We start from the raw sequence: 24,440 nt of genomic DNA on the forward strand, positions 1-24,440 counted from the left end.
GTTCTGTTCAGCCACTAGCTGATTGGTTATTTTGTCAAACTAAGGTGGTGTCGTAAGATGTCTGAAGCATGACTGACTTCTCCTTTCATAATTCATCAGTGATGTTGATATGAAATTGGAAACCACATATGAAACACATCTCTTTTCATAAGCCGCTCTCAGGTCGAACAACCAGTGTGAATATCAAATTATCCAAAAATAATTCTCATTAAATGGAAGTCGTCTCATCCGACTCAGGCATTCATAATGTATGCCACTTAATGAATATTGCACATTGCATGCAACTTCCCGACCTACAGTATGAAATGGGACCCGTGGATGGAGCACACACGCACACACACGCACACACACGCACAGACATGCACAAACATACACACTCTTAAAGGTGTTGACCACAACTGTAACTCCCTTTTTTTTCGGAGATGCCTATCTTACAGTATTGTTCTCAAAAATACACACTTGCTGAGTGTAAGGTTCAGTAGATTACAGTGTGGCCCCTCCTGGTGGTCAGTGGTTTAACATAACCTTATTTAACACTTAGCAGAGAGGTGGGAGTTAGGGGCCTCCTGCCCTCATAGCACACTAAAGACAATACACACATGCAAAATGGCTTCATCTCTGCATCCATCCATCAAGATATATGTGAGTCTGTTGGATTATTCTTTTAAGTGCAACAAAATAGACGTACTGATATAAGGTTATGATACCATATAAATACTGTAGACATACACATGATGTATTGTAAGTTGTGTATATTTATAGAGGGGTACTCTATAAGGAGGCAGCAGGAGGGGAGCAGCTATACAGTGTTAATGTTGCTGATCCTTGCAAACTTTGAAAACACATGTTCACATCCTTTACAACCCCTAGTTTTCATGCAGTATAAATAGACGTCACCTGAAACTAATTTATAGAGAAGAATTTGTCCCAAAGCTCACAGACAGAAATAATGACAGAATTACCACCCTTTTATTCTTGCCCCATTTCATCACACAACTGGACAAACAATTTCCCCCAAAGTTTGGGGGGTTGTAAACAAATCCTACAAAGGGTGTGAATACTGAGATTTGTTTCTGTGGATGTGCAATGTTGCAGAGAATGAAGAAAGTAGTTTTCAGCAGAGGGAAAAGGTCAACTTAGGTATTAGTGTTAATCCTCAGCTTGAAAGACACTCTTCCGGCAAACTTGTCTCTTTCAGTTCCAACGGGAATATTGTTGGCGTTGATCTTGCACTCGATGTTGACATCTTGATTGGCAGTAATGTTAAGGAACTTGACAGCAACCAGAGGCTGAGAGTAGTTCACCTGCAACAACAGGTGCCAGGACAACTTTAACACAGGAAGTTATGCATTCTGTCTGGTATGTCTCGAGATACGTGATAGCTGCTCGGTTATTAGCAGCAATATCTGCTAATTGAAGTTATATTTTGAGTTCAGATTCAATCTTAACCTGAGCTTTCTTGGCCATAAGTAAGGGGTAGTACATAAGGTTGAAAGTGCCATTTGGAGGGAAGTAAACCAGTTTCTCCAATTTTGTCAGAGTCTTCTCTCTGAGGGGATAAACAACTTCATGAGTTACAGCCACTACATATATGTAGAAGAGGAGAAGGTGAGCCCTTCTCTTTCAATCTAATCCCACTATCTACTTCAGCAGTCTATTTAATGCAAAACACGATCTTGATATACATATATATATATATATAAAATCTACACTATTACTATACATGTTTTAATTGCAATCTAAAGTCTCAACACACAGGTTCTGTCCTATTCTTACCCATTGATCTTTGCCACTCTGTATTTCTGAGAGTGAGCAAATTAATAAAACGCAATGGGGGGCAAAAAGAAAAAAAGAAGAGGAGCATACACAGGTGGTGTAAGTGACAAAGTGGCATGCAATACAGATATGAGAGTGGAAACGATACAATCACAGACATCAAAGGGCATGGGGACGACCGATAGGTGGTAGATGAGAGTGAGGCACAAAGCAATGAATGGGCTGAAATCCATATTGTTACATTACACCTTTCATTGTGAAAGACAAAGAGGATTACCTTTGGACCACAGGTGACAAACGGAGCTTGTCCATTCTTCCTGGCAGCATCCCAATCACCTGTGACAGAGACAGAGAGACAGCACATATCCAGCACTATTCCCATTTGACTCATTTAAACACAGAGGAATGGAAAATCCTTGCTATAAAATATGCTTACAATTAGAGATAAATACAATAATCATGGACTAGTATCTTCATACTGATGTGTTCTCATTTTTACTGGAATGCTCGTTTTCTTATTCTCAGACACTCCATGTCTCCTAGCAATCCCATTCCTCTTCCTTCCCTCTTTCTCTTTCATACCCGATTCAGTTTGATGATGATGCATGGCTTGCCATCCTGGTATCCATAGTAACGATCATTGAGTCCAGAGCAGTCCTCCAGAATGGTGCGGTTGAACTGACAGGAGCGCTTCGGGTTGTTCTTCACATCGCCGCTGTCTTCCTGCAGGAAGTTCTGATCTGGGGTGCATGCGTTATTTTTCTCAGCCTGGACGGAGTTGTTGTAGGCTGCAGGGGGGAGGGGATACACATTTTGTTTGTACGGGCTTATAACTCAAGTGAAACCTTGGTGCGAGACAATTTCCCAACTCTATCTCGTATTAGGTCAAAACACTTCATTCTAGATTGTTGGATAATCCTGCAGCAGTAAGCTTATTGAATCACTGTACGAGAGCCCGAGAGCCAGACTTACGCGCCATGAACTTGTGGAGGGCCTGAGCGTACATGTCCCAGGTCTCAGTTTTCCCGATGTCATAGACAATCTCATAGGTCTCATCTGCTTTGGGTCTAATCACCATGCCTGTGAGTGACAAAAGAGACAGTTTCATGACAGCACGCCTCCGGCTGTGACCTGTGTCCGCAACATGTGTATTATTAGCTACTGCACCTGGTGTGGTGAGCCTGTCTTGCCAGGTTGGTTTGTGGTCGTCCAAAGTCTGCAGCATGACATACATGGTGAGTGTAAACAAGCCGGCAAGGAAGATGTAGAAAACTAAATAGAAGAGAAGAATAAGACCTGCAGACAAAAAGAGAAGAGGGTTGTATCAGATGTGAGCAATATCAGTGATAAATGGAGTATTTTCATAGATAAATGATTCAGCTCAATAGACCTCCTTCTGTATAATGAAACATGTATCTTATTCAGGAGGAAACGAGTAGGCCTACATAGAAAAATTAAATCATACAGATGTGACATGAGCTATGTCAATATACAGCTTTCTTTGTTTTATTAATTATTGACCTTTTCACAAATGTTCTCTTTGTATCTAGACGTTTGCCTCATAATACACCTGTTGTGCTGGTGGTGGTGCATTACAATGACAGCTGTACGATGTATGCATAAAGGCTACATTCGCTACATCTGCACAATGGTCTGTGCAGTCCATTTCATGATTACCGTAATGCACATTTTTAAGTAGGAATCATCTTAAATCTGAGTAGATAATGGAATCAGTTCATTTTAATTAAATGTTGCAGCAGTGTTGTGTCTGTGTGGTCCCTTTTGGACCAATGATGTTTCATGGGAGGCCAGTTAATCCTCATTAAACTATTAAACCATCTGCCTCTCTCTTTCTCACTCACACATGAACAACCGTTTTTTACATATTAAAAATATAACTGCACAATGTGGTCTAAATTAAGTCAATTTGATCAATTAGTTGGTCAAAACAGTAGGTTTAGGTTTGCTTTCCTCACACTCTTGCACCCATTAAACCAAGATTGAAAGGCTGGTCTCTGAAATGCGTTTCCCTGTCAATAAGGGGGGGGGGGGGGGGGGGGGGGGGGGCGATGACAGAGGAAGATACAGGAGGAGGGAGAAAAGGACCCCATGGAGACCGACCAAAGGGTCAGGAGATTACAGGCCATCATAGACTAGACCTATTCCAATTACAGTGTAAGAAGACCATAGTGATAATGTTACATGGGCTGCATCTGATGATTGTTTTTCTTTTCAATTAATTTCTCCTTTTTTCTTGATTAATCACAATTTCACAGTGCTCAAGGTGACATCTCCTGATTGCTTGTTCGGTCCAATTAACAGTCTGAAGCCAAAAGTAATACATAATAATACATTTGCATGACAGTTGAAGATCTCAATATGAATGGCTGAGAATTCATCAAAATTACAGCTTATTAATCTTCTCATAATCAACTAACTGACTTCAGCACCGTCTAAAACATTTAAATGGAACAATGTAATAATCTGTTGCATTGTTCCACTCTGTCACAGCTGTATGTTATTTAATCCACATGGGTTAAGTGAACCCTCTCTGTGATGTGATGTTTCCTATGATCAAATACTTTTGAAGCAACTGTTTGCTCCCACCATTATTGCATGTATAGAGAGCAGAACAACATAAATAGCCTTTTCGATGACACATCCCTCATTTTGAGCATCAACACCTGAGGGCCGTGCGGTGGCCCCCAGCGTGGAGTACACTCGCCCTGTTGGCAGGCGCTGCAGCTGCCTCCCCACACAGCCAGGCTTACAGGAATCCATACCAAAATGTCAAGGGGAAGCTGCTCCACGGGGGGGGCAATCACAGAGGAGTATCTTGGTGATTTAGAGCGTGCGTGCGTGTGTGTTTTTCATACATTAGTTACTACAGTCATTGGAATCTGAGGTGAAATGATCGAATGGCTGAGTAAGATGGCTGTGAGCATGACTGTTGCATGGAGAAGACCCAAGCCGAGTCATTAAATATATAAAGAGTCAGCACTCCAGGCCCCGGACCAAGCCAGAGGCACTACAGCGAGAGAGGCACCAGAGACAAGATGTGACAAACCAAAATGTTAAAGCGTTTTTCTCTGTCACCCAAAGGGGTTGCGGTGCAAACCGCAAATACGACACCACCCAGGGGAGACTGGATGTGATAACGTGCATATGGGTTCAAGCGTGTGGGCAGGGTGGCGTTCCCCCTTGCAAAGAGGGTGTTAGGTTCACAGTCGGCCCACTCAGTCCATGCTGATGATGGACAGTGAAGCATCTCCGTTTCACCCTGGTTTTGTTTGCAGACGGCAGTTGAAAGCAACATATAAAAGGCCAGAGTGGGATGGTTTAGCATCCCGTTCTTTATTCAATAATAATGGCAGGAGGTGTCTCTTTTCTTTCAGAATTAATGAGGACGACATGCTGTTCATTTGCTTCATGTATTGGTGATCAAACAGATCTGAACTGAACATGAAATGTTCTGGAGGAAGAATAAATAGCTATGCACTGTGTTTCTTTTATTGTTGAAACATCTATTTATTATCATGATATATTTGTGTATGGTCTACAATCTTATACTGAGACCACCATCCTGGTTTTGTTACCGATTGGGCTCTTTAAGGCTATTTTCCTGTGCTGCAATATGAGCCTTTTGTTGTTTTTGGAAGTGGGAAGTGCTGAACACTTAATTATCCCTATTTTAAATAGGGGTAGTTGTTTGAACATCTTTGCCTGGTGTCAGATGGTGGCAATGTAACATCAAAATTGCAGGACTGTTCTGTTTTATCAAGGCTATTTCCATATTATTACAGCTCTTTACACAAAGCAGAACACACAAGCAAGTGTTCTGTTTTTCATCCTCAAAGAAGCCTTTGATCTAAGGCTCTGCACGTACATTATACTGCATAATTATAAGTGGGAACAACACATTTGCTTTTTAAAGAGACTGGCAACCTGGCTTGTATGTTTTATCACCTTTTTCTGAGGGCCTATTGACATAAGTGGATAAAGAAAATGGATGGATGGACTGCCACGCAGTCAAACAAATGGAGTTAGGGGTAGGGAATGTACAATGTATGCATCATTACGAGAATGAGAAAGTGCTGAGGTGAGATGCCAAGTTTAGCAGAACTGCATGTAGTGGCTGACTACAAAAATAGCCTAATTAACAAGCCTTAGAGAGCACAGCTTAAAAAAGCCACCAGACCTCAAAGCACCTGGGACGCACTGAGCTGGATTAACTTGGACACTGCACTAGGATTCCAGTAAAGGAAGCTACAGTCAATGATTCCCAAAGTTGCATTAATAGTCAAATGTCCATTCATGAAACATTATGACCAGAATATTACTGCAAATATAATCACTTTCAGCATTATTCCAAACACAAACGTCAGTGCCGCTGAGATTATGTCCCCACTGTAAAGATCAAGAATAATCTAAACTCCTGAAAGTGGTTTACTTTCCTATCCTACCCTCTGAATTGATACCTCCCCCCATCAGCCAATGAAGTCATTAGATTAGGATTAAAGCCCTCACTGAATTACACTCGCTGGGAGGGGCCGGGTTGGAGGTGATACAAATAGCTTTTGGCCCACGGCTTTACCCAGATTAAAGCGCTCCAATGTCATTAGAACAGAGCCATATGCGCCCTATCATTTCATGAATCTTTGAAGTAGTCGCAGGCTGTTTGTATGGCAGAAAGGAGGACAGCATGTTGCAATGCTCCTGTGTTACATAGAGGCTGGGATTGGATCGACCATCTCAGGGGGCAAAAGTCTGAAAATGAATGACATCACGTTGAATACTCATTAGATAAAGATGGAGGCCTACAAACCTATTTATACTTATACTTGAAAAAAAAAGTCTCATCTGCAGCAGAATTCATGCCAACGCTAGCAAAAGCTCTACCATTACTTCCAAAGAGAGAAGCTGATGATATGCACTTTGCAACAGAGTAGAACCTGCTGCAGTAATCTGCCCAAGTCAAATGTAGAATAAGACCATATGCCTCCACCCTTATACTGAGCGCATTGCGCAGAGAAAGCAGTGCCATAAATTAATTAATAAATAAAGACATTTTGTTTTCTTCCACTGGAGCGGTGCAGCATTCAGATTTCAGCACCAGACTAGTGGACAGCGACAGCTTTACTCATTACCGAAACACTGGCAGAAAATAATCAACCAACTTCTATCAGGGTGAAATTAATATTACAGTTAGACACATTCATTGGTGGAGCTTTAGGAAAGGCTCAAGAGACGGTGACAGAGACCTGTTACAGAACCGTGGAGGGACCGTGTTTGCTGCATTGCTGTTGCTGGACAGTACTTACCCCAGCTGCTAGCCGTCCTACCCAGAAACTCCCTCGTCCTCGAGTTCCATATATATTCCTTCCACCCGTTTTTTTCTCCATCTTTCGACATTTTTTCATAAAATGTTAAACCCCTAAGCTCTAATAAACGCCGGGTTGAAATAAATGACCAGACAGCAGAGGAATAGAAAGAGAGAGAGAGACCTACTGTAGCACCGCGGCTATGGGATTAAAAGAGGATATCAAACCGCTCTACTGACGCGCTCAGACGCACAAATGAATGCAGTATCGAGTATAAACACTTCTTTAGACAATGAGGGAAGAGAAAGATGGCTAGTAATATTAAGAAGTAGCGTTCCTACTCTCTAGCATAGACCTAATATCTGCCCTCCCCCCAGTTCTTGTCTGCATGCCGCAGAGTTTTGATGAGTGGTGCAGAAATCTAGTGATACTGCGGTAAAGCGCTCCCTCCCCCTCTCCCCACTCTCTCCATCCCCAGCACAGCTAGTCCCTCCTCCTCCTCCCGCCTGGCCAATCATTTGCACTGCACCTCTCCTCATCGTAGGACAGACAACCGTTACAGCGAATCATGGGCTGGCTGAAGGCGTCCTTTCATTGGCTCTCAGGCCTCGATCGTCACGTCCCCCGAAGAAAAAGCAACATAATATCCTTCTGATATTCCTAAAGGACTCGAACAGATACATTCTAGTCCCACTTGTTGTGTTTAATTGTCTATCTTATTCATATTATAATAATACAGGGAGGTTATTAAAAGAGAAACAGACTCTTCAGATAATAATGTAAATACGATGTATGTAATAGAAACTTCCACCTCACCTGGATACCTTTTTTTTGCCTAAAACTTACAACTTTTCTGCATGCCTCTTTTTTTTTTTTTTTTAACCGTTGGTAGCAAATTGCGAGCTACTGGTAATACACGTTGTAGGTTACTATCCAACTGAACTTAAATCCAGAATAATAACTAATACTAGTGAATAAACTATTTGGAATACAAACTGTGAAGGTAGTTAAAGTCTGATGGATTATAATCGTGTGTGTGTGGTGTAATGAAGCGATGACTGGTGTTATGCATGGAGCCACACCAACAGCGGCGCAGAGTGAAAGTAGCGCCTTTACATGGACACAGAGGGTGTTGCAACACTTGCTGCAGAAGTGCAGTGGGAACATAATGTCCACTTCCCCACCATGTACACAGTAAAACAACACAAAAGCATGAAAACCTGCACAAATCCTGTTTGTTGTGTAAAGTTCATTATATAAAATTTATTTTTAATGACAATATCAATGCAAATATAGCACTACAGTGATTTCCAAGGTACACCGTATCTTACTATATCAATATAGTATGGCACTCATATAATGGCCACTGTTTTAGAAGACACACAAAACCAACAGTTTCTGTAAACTATTTTGGAAATGATACCTAGGGTTCCATATCAGTCTGTGAAAAGGAATCATAGTAAGGTGATTTACTTGGAGTTGGACACACTAGTCAGTATCATTGGGACATTTTCAGTGTAAGGAATCTCTGCATGCATTGCACTTGCCCATTTCCTTCTACCTGACCTGTGTTTGTTTGAAAATGGACTCAGTAGGCTTGAAAAACCTGGACCCTCAAACACGAGCAGGTGGGAATTAAAACAAAAGGCCAAGCAGTGACTCTGGAACATTTAGATAGGTCTTCTTTTCACTGGGTGTACTGTACTGTACAGCTTGGTGCTAACTATCATAAAACGACAACAACCAAGAGACATTCAAGTGCCTTAATAATATTACAGAAGGGCTCACTCTTCAAGGTACAAACTTCATTTCATGTGGCTTTTAGAAATAAAACAAATATGTAACAATAACCACTCTATTGATAATGTTTCTTATGGTAACACGGTGTGGTTGAATGAACAACACCAGCAGTTCAAGATAGCAGCAAAGTATTCAAAATGTCAAGACAACGAGCTGTTGAAATCTGTACACAAATAAAAATTAATGTAGAAAAAAGGGGTATAAATAAAACAATAACACAGCTTAAAGGGAGTCTTGCATAAATTTAAATAAACAACTGTTGGACCATGCCTTTCTTTAGAGGGCTTACTGTTTATTAGTCGAACTGTAAGTAATGCATGGCCTGGCTGCAGCAGATAAAGTACTTAATTCTTTTAGAAAAAACAAGTGAACAAAGTTATGTTTATACAGTATATGCTACATAATATGTATTGATTACAAGTATGAAAATGGAAATAATTGCTACATTTTCAATACAGTTGTACATATCTATTTACAGTACATTAGGGTTTAATTTCTCCTACGTGTATACCATGTTTTGTGCAGATTGTTCCAGCATTCTGTTTGAGGTGATCAATACTCACAGTCTTATCAGTTGCACCGCATTGTACAGTCTGTGTTGATGGGTGTCAGTGCTTGTTTTTCTGTGTGGTGGAACAATCACTAATGTGCAACTGTGGATAAGCATGGGTGATGAAGTTTTTGTACCATTGATCTGTATCTTTATTTGGCTGGACTGCACACAGTATGTGCCATTGGTCGCACACCTTCCCCTAACAATATACCCCCCAGCAATATATTCATCTTTGTATACAACCACGTGTTAACCTAGTGAAGATCTGCTGTATGTAAAAGTCTGACATGATCATCTCTACACATATTCTTTTACAACGCTGTATGTCTATTGTGACATGCAGAGAATGACACAGTAAATATGACTTATTCAAGTCTTAGATATGTATGTTAGGCTAGTTGACACAAGTTGTTAATTATGTTGCTCCAGCGTCCGGAGCATATTGCTATAAAATTGCAGAAACGTTGAGAAAGTAAATAGATTTACATTACAAATATGCAAACAGATACAGTAGGTAGCTCCTCAGTGATGATTATTTGCATCCACAATGACAATCTATTGATACCAAGACATCTCATAAGCATTCACGATTTCAAGAAACACTTCAATAAATGATCAATGAACCTCGCCTTTTCTCATCCGCAGAGTCGTTTCTATGCAAGTTGGACAACTTTGTGTTGGAGAAAATATATGATCCCTTTATGTCTCAATTAGTCAGGAGGAAATTTGGCAACACCAATTTGAGAAAACATCCCACCCATTATTATGATGGCATCTTTATTTTGTGGCAATACTGGTGTTTTGTGGCAAAAAAAAATCATTGGCAATTAGAACACATTGAGAAGGACAGAGTACAGAGCAAGTAGAAATCACCCGGGTAAGAGATTAATTTAGTCTGATTGTAATACGTCCTGTCTTCACCTCTTTCAACCGCCTTTTCTTTTTTTCTTTTTTTTCTTTTTTTTTTACCAAATAAGTTCAAAGTCTCCAATAATCTTCATTAATGTTCTTTGATGAGTTTTTCACACAGTAAGAACAAAACTCGCTTGTTCATCTGTGGTTATTGTCTGTTCCAGTTACTAAACCCATTTTGCTCTTCTCTCTTATCAATTGTTCAACCATCTTCAACTCAACTCATCTCTCTTCAGTGCTGTCTTTCCACCTCAGATAGCGGTGTCCCACACGACGGCCTGCGGCCTCTGGCAGGGTGGCGTGCCAGTCTTACGAGGCTCAGGTGTCCGTCTCCAACTAGGGAGGATGGGCATGCTGTCCTGCTTGCACAGGCTTTTGTCAGGGCGCCTGTGGGCCTTGATCTCTTTGCACAGGCAGCGTTTACGCTCGATGACCTCCAGCAGCTTACCGTCTCTCTGGCTCTGCGCTGCGGACTGGGTGGTGCCCCCGCTGACAGGAGGCTGTCCCTGCGCCAGCTGGGCGAGCTGCTGGAACTGCAACTGCAGGTGGTGCTGTTGCTGAAGCTGTTGGAGCTGCTGCTTTAACTGCAGCTGCTGCTGGTGGAGCTGAAGTTGCTGCTGCTGCCGAGACACACTGGGACTGCTGGGACTGCAGGGCACTTGAGGCTGGGCCAGACCATGCCGCTGAACACAATGGACAAATAGAAGTGAATTTATGTTGTATTATTTTTTATATTATAGTATTTCAATTTAGACATACTATCACTGCAGTGCTGTCTGCAGTGTAACCAATCCTAGCACATGTAGAATACAACTGCAGTTCCTCTGGACAGCCAGGAGGATGCAGCGCTGCTTCGTCTACTCCAGGCTGAGGGAGGGTCAACCAGCCGCATGAAGACAGGCGCTGCAGCACACTCAAACTGCGTCAGCACTTGCTATGCAGCCAGAATCTGGGCAAATTTGTGCTGCTAGAAGACTGCAGCTCATCACTCCAAAACATGGTACAGCATTTTCTCTCATCCACTATTCTCTCTCATTTTCTGAATACATATCGGCCGACGTCATAGACCTTTGCAGCTCTTATTCTTTTGAGGTAGGCCAGGGCCTTATTCTGCTCAGTGGGCATATCTAGCAGCTATTAATAGATCTGCAGAAGCACTGTCTCTAGCAGAAGAGGGAATAATGAGACCAATATTAATGTTACTCCCAAATCTACCGTGAATGAAGTTAATAAGAGTCTAAAGTTATACGTCTGGGTGCTATATATTTACCTGATTCAGGGCTTCTCGGGCTGGTAGGCTGCTCTGTCTCTGGACGTCTCCTCCACCCGCCTGTCTCACGCCAGCAGCAGAGGAGGAGCGGCCCAGCCGCCCCACTTCTGTAAAGAAATACAATTTACACTGTGAGAACACAGGGACACAACCTTTCATTACAACACACAGAGCTGTGGATGTCAAACTACACTCATGTGAGTTGAGACAGAGCTTGTGTACATTGTGTGCTCATTATACTTAAAGCTACCAGACAATTGTAAACTGCACCTTATATCGATGAACAATGGAGGCCATTTGCAGAGACATTTGTTCCTGTATCACTCTGTCAATGTCCGACTGTCATCTGGATACCTCATATTGTATTGTTAACAGATTTCAATTACATTTATTGGAACATGAACACAGAATTCAGTTTTGGTAGTGATCCTAATCTGCAATTTCCACAAGTATTGTTTATAGCACAATATGATCCTGATTACATTTTATACCAACATATTTGCATTGTTAAATCACTAAAGTGATATAAGCAATGTAATTGAGTGAAACTGAAATGTGGTGTCTCTCTGACTGCATTATCCTGTAATATCACTTCACTTCACCGGCAACATAAATTGAACGCTGTCTGTCCATGTACTTAGTTCATACAACGAAACACAATTCATTTATGAAGTGTTTTATACAATCATGTTTGTCACAATGGACATTGTAAACAGCGGTCATGGATAATAATAATATATTTATTTATATAGCACCTTTAAAAACAGGGTTTACAAAGTGCTCTACATAGAAGCAAAGCAAAACATCACGTCAATACAAGTAAACATTTCAGAAAATACATGAGGCAAAGGAGACCATGCCATATAGGCAATGAACACAATAATGGAATATAAAAATACAATTACAAAATAAAGCAGAACAGACAAACTAAAATAGGGGAACCAAAGTACTGCATAAAAGGACGACATCACTGAAAAGCAGTTCTATAAAAATGGGTTTAAGAAGTGATTGATTCTGCGAGCCTTATCCTCTCAGGTAGGTCGTTCCAAAGTCGAGGGGCTCTAATGGCAAAAGCACGGTCACCCTTTGATTTAAGCCTTGACTTTGGAACGGCCAGAAGGGCCTTGAAGGGCCTTGAAGGGCCTCGAAGGGCCCCACCGGAGGATCTAAGGCTGCGAGCTGGCTCATATGGGGCTAACATTTCAACGATGTAGCTTGGGGCCAGATCCAGGCGTGCTTAAAATTAATTCTAAAACGAACTTATGTATGTGTGCAGAGAAGTGTGCCTGTTTATGGCACACTTATTTAATTGGCTATGCTTCAAGGTAAGTATTGCACTGATTCTCAAGGTAAGCAGCATGTCTTTGTTTTAAGGGAAAGGCCTTGAGTGCAGATACAAAGAGACTGACAAAGAGAGACAGAGCTTCAAGGCTAACTTCAGTGGAAGAGGATGCAATGGAGGCAGAGCTGTTAGCTTTTTGTGACAGTCAGAGGAGAGGAGAGGATGCAGTCTCTGATTCTTTCAAGTGTAGGAGCTACACCACAGTGGAGCCAGCAGAAGAATCCCCATGTAAATCTGCTGCTAGTTCAATTCTAAATAGGATGTTGTGGTTATGACTAAAAGATTAAGAACACTAAGTGTTTACTAACCTCCATTGCGACAGGCAGGGAAAGTCTGGCAGGGAAGAGGTAGACCGACTCTGGGCAGGGCTCTGAAACCCGGGCTGCTGTCCACACCAGTCAAGGACTCACTGTGACCGAGCGACCTGCTGGTGGCCCCACTGAAGTGGACTGGGATGCCCGAGTGGCCTCCTCGAGACCCCATGCCAAGGTCCTCCTTATCCATCCTTAGTAGGGCATCAGCACTGCCATTCCACGCACGCCCTTCGTCCTCTGAGACATGGGAAGGAACATAACGAATATTTCAAAGGGTATTTCTTTTCAACACAGGATCAACACTCTGTATTCAAAATGACTTCTGACTTACTCTCTGTCTCTCTGCTCCCATGGCTGAAGGACAATTTCCTCTGCATAGGCCAGTAAGATCCCTCATCTGCAGCTAAGCTGGCACTGCTGTCCCAGGGCATGAAGCCAACTTTAGAATGGAGGGACGAAGACCCTCCATTGCTCTTGATTACCCTCTCGCCTACACCAGTAAGACTTGAGGGCTGTTGCAGGGTCGGCGTCTGAGAGCTTCCTCGCAAGCTCTCGTAAGCCGGCGGTCTCCGGAAGCCACCGGAGGGGTAGGTCCACAGCAGGGGGCTGTCCGAGGAGGGAGGCTTGTATGCTGGCAGGCCGTGAGGAGTGTGAGAGCGAAGATGGGGTCGAGAGTGAGGACGCTGGGATGAGGATAATGGCGTAGGGGTTGAGCTGGTGCTGCTTTTAGATGTGGAGGGGATGTGATCCAACTGTAAGGAGTACGGCCCTCCGTCCCTATCTCGATCCCTGTCCCTGTCCCTGTCCCTGTCCCTTTCTCTTTCTCTGTCCTTATCCCTATCTCTGTCCCTGTCTTTCTCCTTGTCCTTGTCCCTGTCCCTGTCCCTGTCTCTGTCCCTGTCCCTGTCTCTGTCTCTGTCTCTACCCCTATCCCTATCTCGGTCCCTGTCCCTATCTTTGTCTCGGTCCCTGTCCCTGTCTCTGTCTCTGTCTCTGTCTCTGTCTCTGTCTCTCACCCTGTCTCTGTCCCTTTCCCTATCCCTGTCCTTATCCCTCTCTCCTTTATCAGACTTCAAGAGGAAGCTAACAGACTTACTCTCCCTGCCTGTACTTGAGGTTTGGGTCTGGACTGTGGTCTGGTTCTGAGAACTGCTCTTGAGTGGCGCGGGAGAGTCTCCTCTCTCTGGCTTGCGATAGTGGTGGTAGTGCGAGGGGCGATGGTGAGGGTGGTGGTGGTGATGGGAGAAAGGGGAGGTGGATTTGGAGGAGGGGGGCAGAGGTGTGGAGTGGCTCCTGGCTCTCAGTCCGGGAGCGGGGCCCAACTGGGCCTCCCTGCTGTGTTTGTCCTGCTGGGATGCACTTCCTCCTGACGACTCCTTGGAGTTTGACTGCGACGAGGGAACATTGGAACAAGTTGTGGAGGAGGTGCTGGCTTGAGTTGTCACGCTGGATGTTTGAGTTCCCATTTTAGCAGACGCAGACTTGTTTTGCACCCCGACCCCGCTGGAGGCTGCTGCAGGCTGTGGGAAGGCAAGCAGTGGGGGCCGGTGTTGTAGAAGATTGGGGAAAGGGGCTGGGATCTTCGTGTTGGACTCTGACTCGGATTTAGTCCCTTGCAGCAGGTAGGGAGTAGGAGCTCGTGGTGTGTGTGGACTAGTGGAGAGCACCTGGGGGACAGGGGTGGAGGATGCAGAGGAAGGCAGAGGAGACGAATGGGAGATCGACACGGTAGCTTTGGATTTGGAGTAGGAAGGAGAGGAAGAGGAGGGGCGTGGCAGAGACGAGGAGCTGCTGGAGGAGGAAGGGGTGACATGGAAGTGTTTAGAGTTTTTCAGTTTCTGATGTTTGTGAGGGAGGTGTCTATGGGCGTCTCTGTCCTCTTGCAGCGGGTATTTCATCTCCTCATAGATGGCCTCACTCTGGTCTGAGTCAGAGTCCGGCGTGGTGGCCACAGGTGTGACAGGATGGGGGGTGGCTGTCTGGCTGTCTCTCGTGAACACTTGGCCCACCATCTCTATATAGACCGGCTCATCCTCTCCGTCCCCTGTCTGATTCTGAGAGTCCGCTGCCTGAAAAGGCAAGGATGTGGCAGAAGGAGGCACACGTGGAGGGAGAGGGTCAAAGGAAAGCTGGGTGCTGGGACTTCTCTTGGGCTTTAAAGGAGGCACCTTCTTTCCTCCGATCTCTCCAGAGTCAGACTTCTTCATGGCTTTAGGAGAAATTTAAAAATACATTTGAAGAAACAAGATCATTTTCTGTGTGGAATATGCATCGGAAAACACATACACTTCTTACCATTTTTCTTCTCTGAGTGTTTGGCCTGTGAGTGAGAGGACGCAAGAGGTGGCGGTGTGTCAATAAGTCCTCTGCCGTCAGTGGATGAGCAGCTGAGGCGAGTGCTGGGGTGACGTTTGGGTTTGGTTGGGGGGCAGCGGCCACAGTGTTGGGATTGGGTGTCAGAGTAATCTCCGTTTTCCAGACCTGTATCCCCAGCACCTACAGCATGGCAGGACTGCGAGCGCGGCGCCATGGCGGAGGCACAAGAGTGAGGGGACAGGTCCTGGGAGGCTGGCATGGTCATGAAACCCATCCGGAAGTGTCGGCGGAAAGAAGCCAAGTCTCTGACTTTGCCAACAGTGGCTGAGGGGTCGTTTTGATTGGAGCTGCAGTTTGGAAATGGGGTTGGGAAAGTGTGGATAGAAGCATGAAGAAATCATAGCTAAGTGCAAAAACATTCATGTACCAGACTTAATACGGACCTCTCTCTTTCCTCACTCTCTCTTTAGTCTTCAAAGATTGCTTTTGCAATAAAGAAATGCCTAGCCCTGCAGACTCCTCCATCTTTCGCATTCACATATCTTTCCATCTGAATTCCTCCACATCTGCTTCCTCCTCAAACACATTCAATTAGGAAATCAATTCCCCTGTCAAAAACAAAGTACTTGTAGTGTACACTACACTGCTGGAATCCTTTTTCTTTGGGGTCGGCTGTAGCTCATGGGGGAGAGTGGGCGGCGTCCCATAACCACAAGGTACCTGGTTCGATCCCCGCTCTCCCCATAGTTCTTGTTGAGAGCCCTTGAGCAAGACACTGAATCCCCAGTTTCTCCCCTGGCGCTCAAACTGCTCCTTAATAACTAAGGATGGGTCAAATGCAGAGAAGAATTTCCCCACAGGCATAAATATCTTTCTTTCTTTTTTTATATCTTAATATGCTGCTGAGCCCACGTCTCCTCTTATGCAAAAGCATTTAATCTGTTTCCATGGGAACAGTTTTGACTTTCCTTTGAAATCATCAATGATACGACTAAAATAATGCTTTATCAAACTGATCAATAGGTGGAATTGCATTCTTTCTTCTGTCAATCTGTGAAATACTTGAATTGAATGTAAAATGTATTATGTACCTTCCTCAAAAAACGAAACAACTTATTAAAAGACTTACCAATAATTAATTTAGTAGAGCATCATAAATACACCACAGAACCTCAAATTAGGCATAATATGTATAAACTGTAAACCAAGTTGCTGATAGTTTGAAGTCGAGCACAGTTCAGGCATCAGTGTCAGTGTTTCAACCCTGCTGAGTTCCCCAAAGCCTAAAGAAATGACATCATGATAACCCTTTACTGCTTTAGAGATAGGTGCTGCATTGGTGTGGTGTCTCCAGGAGTGTTGTGCCGCCTCACCTCACAGCAACAAAAAATAAATCCCTGGCCTTTAAGCTACCTTCAATCCAACAAGGTTGAATTACTTTTCCCTTTTTATTAACTGTATCACTGTGAAGCTACTGTACTTAGGCAAAATGTCGCAAGAGGGGAAAAAAACCCACCACAAGCAGAATAAAGCAACGAGAATGTATTGCAGCAATGCGGGAAGAAATAACAGCTACATCAGGCTAATCATTATTCAAGGTTTGTGTTGATCAGATCTCAGCCACGGGGAGCACATCTGGATATCTACATCTGTGTGTACACGTTTGAGGCTTTGAGAAAGTGTGTAATTAAACAGCTCAAATGCACGATTATTCTGCGTGTATGTGATTCATTATTGTACACAATGGCGACACATGACTACGGGTCATGCGGCGCTCTCTTTTAGATCCGTTGCCATCCTTGGGAGGCAGTGAAGCACAGGAGAAGACAACTGGAGCTTACAATTTGCAGTCCACATTGCAAGCAGCAGAAGCAGAACTAAGGCTGCTCATCCCCGAGGAACACAGAGGCTCCAATCCGTGTTCTTACTGTATGTGTGTGGTGCGGCAACAACGTGTGATTGCATCTGCACAAGTATGCTTGTGCCCTTAAAGGCCTGTGGAGATTTACTTGTGACTCCTCACAATCGGCACAGATACTACGGGGCCATAATTAGCCCAGAGCAGAGGCTGAGCAGCTCCTTCTGTTTTTTTTTCCCGTATAGAGCAGAAGAAGCTTTCTTCAAACCAAGACCAAACACTCAGCTGGTCAAAAAGTATCTGGACTCTCACTTCTCTTTGTGCAGAATCAACTGGCACTTAATGCAGAAGTTTGGCAAATAGCATAAATAGAAGATAGCTTGTACTTTTTGGGCAGGAATGAGTTATTTATGTTTATTTATTTATTATATTTTGTGTATAAAATGTTGGTTTACAGTGATCATTTTTAGAAAACAGATCTGTGAACATCTGTCAAATGTTTTAATGATATGAAATTAAATAAATCACCTGAATTTTACATTGTTTATTTTGTGAGTATTTTAGAGCAATTTTACCATGGACAAAAAATATTATTTTAAGGATCATTTTTGGAAAATACTATTAAAACAAAAATCGTGTTATTTTAACACATATTTATGTTGAAATATGTAACACACAGCATGTGTTAAATGTGCTGACACACTGACTGTGTTGAAAGCAACACAAAACGTGTTGTCCTTGACACACAGATGTGTTAAAAATGAACACAAGATGTGTTATTTTTAACCAGAAATTTGACTGTGGCTATTTTGCTCGTATTGTACACAGCAATATAAACTGAACAAGAGTAAATTTAAACATTTAGCTGTTAGGTACATAATGTACTAGTAGGCAAAAGATGACAAATATAGATTAAAAGTATACAAAAAGAACAACTATATCCAAGTCTATAAGTCAGACTTAAATTGTAAACAATAATATATCAGTGTAATGGGGCAAAGTGCAAATATGCTGGATTAGATTACATATTTAGCAGGTTGCTTTGTATAGATGATATTTTCCCAAAATGAACCATTCCTTTAATTCTTCACTTCTTTGGCTCTGGTCCACTGATAAACTGAAAGTCCGTACTATACAATGGATTGATCCTCAATAGTTCAGGACATTGGAGTAGCTCTTGTTAATTACTGGTATGATCTGATTGCTTTTTAAAATCATAAATAGAGCTTAATCTGTAACAATTAATATTTCAAGGAGTACTTCTCCACCCGTCTTGCTTTGTCCAATGTCCAAATTGGGAATTGTTCTTTCTGCATGAATCTGAGGTATCTTCAAATCATTTCTAACAAATGTTCCAGTTCACTCAAGAGCAAAAATACCAATGCCAATCAAACTGTATGAGGTCAGTCGCTGCTCATCTGTCGCCTTTTGAAAGACACCTTTGGCAGATTCATCTTTGGACAGACTCTTGAATACCTCCTCCTCCTCCTCCTCCTCCTCCTCCTCCTCCTCCTCAGAGTGTGAGATATTCCCAAAAGCTTTTAAGACTGTGGTGATAAAGCTTCTGCTGAAGAAATCCAGTTTAGATCATTCTGCCCCTAGCAGCTACCGTCCTATTTCTAATTTACCTTTTTTGGGGCAGAGTTTAAGAGTGGGTTATGTTTAAACAGCTGAATGAGATTATCTGTAATAAAAATTATCTTTGAGAACATCCAATCTGGTTTGAGGGCAAATCAGAGCAGTTAAGTTGTGCCTTGTTAAAGTTTCTGCTGGGTTAAGGTTGAGCAGCTGACACGGAGTGTGTAGCTGTCCTCGTTCTGTTGGACCTTCCTGACATATTTGACACAACACTTTAATTGATTGCCTTAAGTTATGGGTTGTCTCTCGCATGGTTTTTAACCAATATGATTTCTAAAGATTACATAAAAGGCTAAAAGCATGAAGCACGAGATGTGTCGACTGATACTTCTAAGAGTGTGATTGTATAGTTGCCAGCCTGTGACACACACACAGGCACCCCAGTAGGTGCCCCTAAAGCAACTAAAGTAAAATAAGCTTTCCATGTATCTTTATCGTCACTGCTTGTCCACAATGAATAACCACAGAGATAACAACTTCTTGAAGCTTCCACAAAAAGATAATACTTGTCTTTGTCTGCTTGAAAACTCAAGTCTTTAACTTTCAAGTAATTTACTCATGTGACAACGACTGTTCTTCTCGGTTTATTAAGACACGCTGACAGAATGAGGAATACTTTCACATTTGGTTGCCATGACAGCTGAAATAAAAAAAATTTTTAACAAAGCTGAATGAGCTGAAATCATTCAGCACATGTTTTTTTTTAAGGCTTGATTGTGCTTTGAACCATGTGCTTAAGATGTTAGTGATAACAAAGGCCTTTCTTCTCTGGGTTTGATGTATCTCTAAAAGGGGCATAACAGGAATCTGAATCTTTGACTGATTCTCTGTTTATCTCAATATAGAGTTGGCAATTCAATAGCGATTCAGATTCAGGTCAATGAGTAGCTCAAACTAAAAAGATATATATCAAAATAGAGATTTTGATTGTAAAGATACTATTGTAGTCTCTCTGTTTAACATATTACCTTTGCTTAAAAATAAGCTTTATCTATTCAAAATGGTCCCATATTCATGAGGACATCAGGTGAGCTCAGCATGAGTAACATTCAGACAGTGCTACCCAATCAGGTGTCAGTAAATTCATACATCCATACAGGAAAAAAGAGACCTCTTAAAACACTGAAAAGACTGACAGCTATGTCTCCCTGCTTGGAGTTTGGACTGCATATGGAGAACCAAGAGAGACTAACTAAGGATCATTAAACAGTGTAGAAGCATTCTGTAAACTTTTAAATATAATTATATTAATGATGTATTTATAGCAAATATGTTGCCATAACAAGACCTCTGTGTGCAGCGTAAGTGAAATCAAAATAAAGAAACTGGTATCTTCCATTATTCCACTTGTTATTAACCTTTAATTAATTGTACAGCTGACTTAATTTTCAAATTCCATTGTTTACACAAAAATAATCTATTCATAATTTGATTTACATTATAAATCCCTTTGTCATTTCCAAACATGTGATACCTTTTTCATTTGTCTTTTATTCATCCCCAAATTGTCTAACTGAATATCAATTAGGAAATTGCTTTGAAGGGATTTGCAGAGCTGATTTTAGTCCTTCATATATCTGCATACACACTGGTACACCCATACCAGTCCATCACACTGGTCTCATAGTTTTGTGCAAGAATAAATGGCAGCAAGGTGTGTTTGTCACGAGGGGGAAAAGTCTGTCGCCCTGTATTGGTGCCATTAGAAACTCTATTTTTTATAAAATCATATTGAAAATCACCTGTTTACAATTCACTTTCTCCACAGCCGTCTCTGCTTTATAAAATGTGAGATCTCTCCTGAGGGCCTTGAGATCTCAAAGTGTCTACCAGTGCCCTTCATACTTTTCCTGTGTCCCTCCTCCTCTCCCTCCCATCAGCTCTGCAGCCGGTGCCCGTCCTGCTTCCAGTCCGTTTGGTTTCCATCCTTTCCTCCCTGCGTGGTTTCATCCCCTGACCCTGCCCTGTTCGTAATCATCACTGGGCATGTCCTGCTTCTCACCTCTGCTGCTCTGGCAAAGCTCAGCTCTGCTTTCATCGCTCATCATGTTCCGCTGTCCTACTCGCTGCCCTACACCTCCACTGGCCTGATGCTGCCACGGCGTTGATCTCCGCTTCCAACACAAGGGCCTCCAATTACTGCTGTGAGTCAGAAAGAGTTGGACAACGCTTCTAAAAACACTGAGTTGTTGTCCTGGATTTTCCCCCTCTCTTCTGCGATTTTGGTGAATTATAGGTGACTCACATTTGAGTGGTGCATCTCTACTCTGTCTCAGAAACACATGATTAGATACACAAGATCACTCACTAACAGGCTTTTTTCAAAACAATACGGTCACGAACAAACTGTGGTTCAGCGTGTGATGCTGTTGTTTGCCCACTTTTTGTAGAGTTTGTTTTGATACATGGGCGTCGTTCAGAATGTTTGTGTAAAATGTGGTTTAAATCAATTATAAAAATCTCATTACAATGTTTACAAAAGATCAAGTGTTATCATTATCATTATTACTGTTATTACTATTATTGACAGGACCAGCATTTAGTTTGTGTTGTGATTACTTTTCACTTCAACTGGAAGCGTCCGAAGAAAGAAGCTGGACCTGATGCATCAGCATGTACAAACTCCACAATCTCACATACACACACACACACACACACACACACACACACACACACACACACACACACACACACACACACACACAGCACCCTGTTTAACCACAACTCTTTAATCCCACTGAAACAGTCATGCTGGAACAAGTATTCCGACCAATACAAATATATATATATATATAAATATATATATAGATTAAAAAAAGTTAAAATACAGATATGTCATCAACTATACTAATCAATTATACAAGATTAGATTGTTCATTTAAATGTGTCTGTGTTTAAGCAGCATTTCACTGGTGTAGCTGGTGGAGGTTGGGTGAAATATGATTACTGTAATGAAGCAACATGAATTTAGATTTATTTCTTTTCCTCTAACCTTCATTGCTTTTTGTGAAATTGAACTATCTGAGAGGTTTAGAGAGGGACATTGTTTTGGTGGAACTGCTTACAACTTGTATGCATCTGAAACATAACAAAGGAGCCCAAACTAAGCACTTCTGTTGAGGGCCCCCAGACATAAATATTGGGAACCAGTGGTTAGGCATAAACCAAAAGGGTTCTATTTAAATGGTTTGTAGTGGAGTACAAGTACAAAGTGGGATGAATTGAAATGACTTAAGTGCTGTACAAGTACATACAAAACTGTACTTCTGTACAGTGCTCGAGTAAATGTTTTTACTTCCTTTCCACCGCTGCTGGCCGGCTGAGCTAGCAGGACCACACCCCCTATGGCTACTCTTAAACTCAAAACAGGCACGGTTTTCTAATTCACTGCTTCATATTCTTCTCCATCATTTTTGGGCCCCCTTTCGCCCTGTGGTATTACAGATGACATGAAAGTAGTTGATCTCATCTACAGAACATATTAAGTTCATTATGATGTTCTGCTATGCAAGACTTTTCAGGCGAACCCCTGTGAACTGTGCTTGGAATTAAGATTTTGAAACTAAAGTCATTCATGCTGGCTAAGAGGTTTATATCCCTTCTGAACTGAACCCTAATGTAATCCCATATATGCAAAGCTCCTGTGCGCTCATCCTCTCACCTCTTTTTACTTCCCTCTTGGTCCCTCTGCCTCCAGTCCAAACGGCTCTTACGATACAGCAGGTTCATGTCGCTGCGGGGTCGCTCCTCCTCGCAGCCTATCACAGCGCAGTGTAGCCGCTTGCTTCGCCTCTCTATGTCACGCAGGAAATGCTCGACTGCCACATCCTGGGCAGAGCCAGAGCTCATGGTATAGAAGAAGACTCGGGAGAACAGGGACGTATGTCACGGGCAGCCTCCTCCAATTCACCTAAACAAGAAGAAACAAGAGCAATGTTTGAGCTCATTAATCATTCAAACGACATGTTTCACGGCTACAGCCTACTTGCAAGCTGCCAAGATTGACGGTGATTACTTTGAGATGTGGCGACGCTCAATGAAACCCAAATAATCAAACCCAAATTACCAGCAGAACTTTAGGGGAGTCAGAGCTTATCATGCTCACCGTGTCCTAGCGAACAATCCTGCCCATTACTCTAACTGGCAGCCTTCAGAACAGAGCCACTGTGATGCATGATGATGGAGGTTGCAATTTTGTTTACCCCAACCTCTAGTGTATCACATGAAAACTATTTATACTTTCATTATCCAGTTATGAATATTTGAGTAAGCATGGTAACTCAGCTGCAGAGCGTCTCTGGCTGCAGGCCCTGGGATGGCCTAGCTAACTAAGCCTGTCTGCTAGCCAGACAGTAATGGGGTTTGTCATATGTGGCGCATGCACAGCTTCCTACACACGCTCACCCCAAGAGAAGCCAGGCCTGTTGTGGGGCAGATATCTGAGGGCCCAACAGTGTTTTCACGTTGGAGACTGTGATTGTGCAACGCAATTGGCTAATAAAAGCGCAGCTGTCAGCTGATGCATGTTTCCAGTGTTTTTCCATCATAAATAGCAACAGAGTTTGACCGCATCGTTTAGTGGTGGACAGCATTATCATTGGTGCTTCTGGCATCAGTTTGCTTGAGTTTGAGTTGAACAGCATTGTTGGTGCACAAAACTGAGGCATTTCTTATGAGATGCATTAGGTTAAGCTTCATATGTATTCTGTTTCCAACATTGTTGGTTTGTAATCTGTGTAGCTCATAGCCAGGTCTTCTGTCTCACAAAGCAGGAAACAGTTAAATATCATAAAGCAAATTATGTTCTCTACCGGATTCTTTTTTAAATCACAGTTATGCTTTTTCAACACGTTACAATGAAAGTGAATCCGGTTTAATGAGCTCTTAAGAGATTCAAGATGCATGAACAACAGCATGAAAAGGGCAGTCAAAATGACGTGACATTTACACTTTCCAAGCCCTTCAAATTCTGTACATATTCAGGACCATTTAAACCGCAATCACCACCAACTGCACAACATCTTTACCGTACGGACAATATCTCAACCATCTTTCTCTATAACGACAAAGAAAAGCACAGTTGGAGCATCAGGCACCGTGACCTGGTCCAGGCGGCATGTTGAGCCATGTAGCTGTGTGCGATTCTTTTGTCACGGCCCAGTGTGTCATCCAGTGTGTCAGCGTGGCTACTGCTATTCCTGTATCCCACAGCCCTCACCACAACCCCGACCGCTGCTGCTGCCATGCTTGCTGACTCAATGTTAATTAGGTTAGGGAGCTGCGACTGTAGGTCGGGCTTTTGTTAACTGGAGCTTTGATTTGGGTTTCGAGGATCGGGCA

At 42.6% G+C, this 24,440-nt stretch overlaps 2 protein-coding genes across 2 annotated transcripts; both read right to left on the reverse strand.

The window, feature by feature from the left end:
- Window positions 1-930: 930 nt before the first annotated feature.
- On the reverse strand, window positions 931-7,495 carry atp1b2b (ATPase Na+/K+ transporting subunit beta 2b). The gene is given in 10 exon segments (XM_034550380.1): window positions 931-1,304; window positions 1,450-1,521; window positions 1,523-1,549; window positions 1,777-1,794; window positions 2,054-2,094; window positions 2,097-2,112; window positions 2,359-2,564; window positions 2,749-2,856; window positions 2,944-3,072; window positions 7,098-7,495. Coding segments are annotated over 10 exon segments (876 nt in total). The 5' UTR covers window positions 7,189-7,495; the 3' UTR covers window positions 931-1,136.
- Window positions 7,496-10,613: 3,118 nt separating this feature from the next.
- LOC117743090 (neuronal tyrosine-phosphorylated phosphoinositide-3-kinase adapter 1) lies at window positions 10,614-22,949 on the reverse strand. The gene is made up of 7 exons (XM_034550846.1): window positions 22,762-22,949; window positions 15,584-15,951; window positions 14,214-15,497; window positions 13,620-14,129; window positions 13,283-13,525; window positions 11,633-11,739; window positions 10,614-11,045 (listed from the first exon to the last, which is right to left on the reverse strand). Exons 1-7 carry the CDS (start codon window positions 22,947-22,949, stop codon window positions 10,614-10,616), a joined length of 3,132 nt encoding a protein of 1,043 aa, XP_034406737.1.
- Window positions 22,950-24,440: the final 1,491 nt, after the last annotated feature.

This window comes from Cyclopterus lumpus, chromosome 14 (assembly GCF_009769545.1).
Source record: "Cyclopterus lumpus isolate fCycLum1 chromosome 14, fCycLum1.pri, whole genome shotgun sequence".
In the NCBI taxonomy this organism is placed as follows: Eukaryota; Metazoa; Chordata; class Actinopteri; order Perciformes; family Cyclopteridae; genus Cyclopterus; species Cyclopterus lumpus.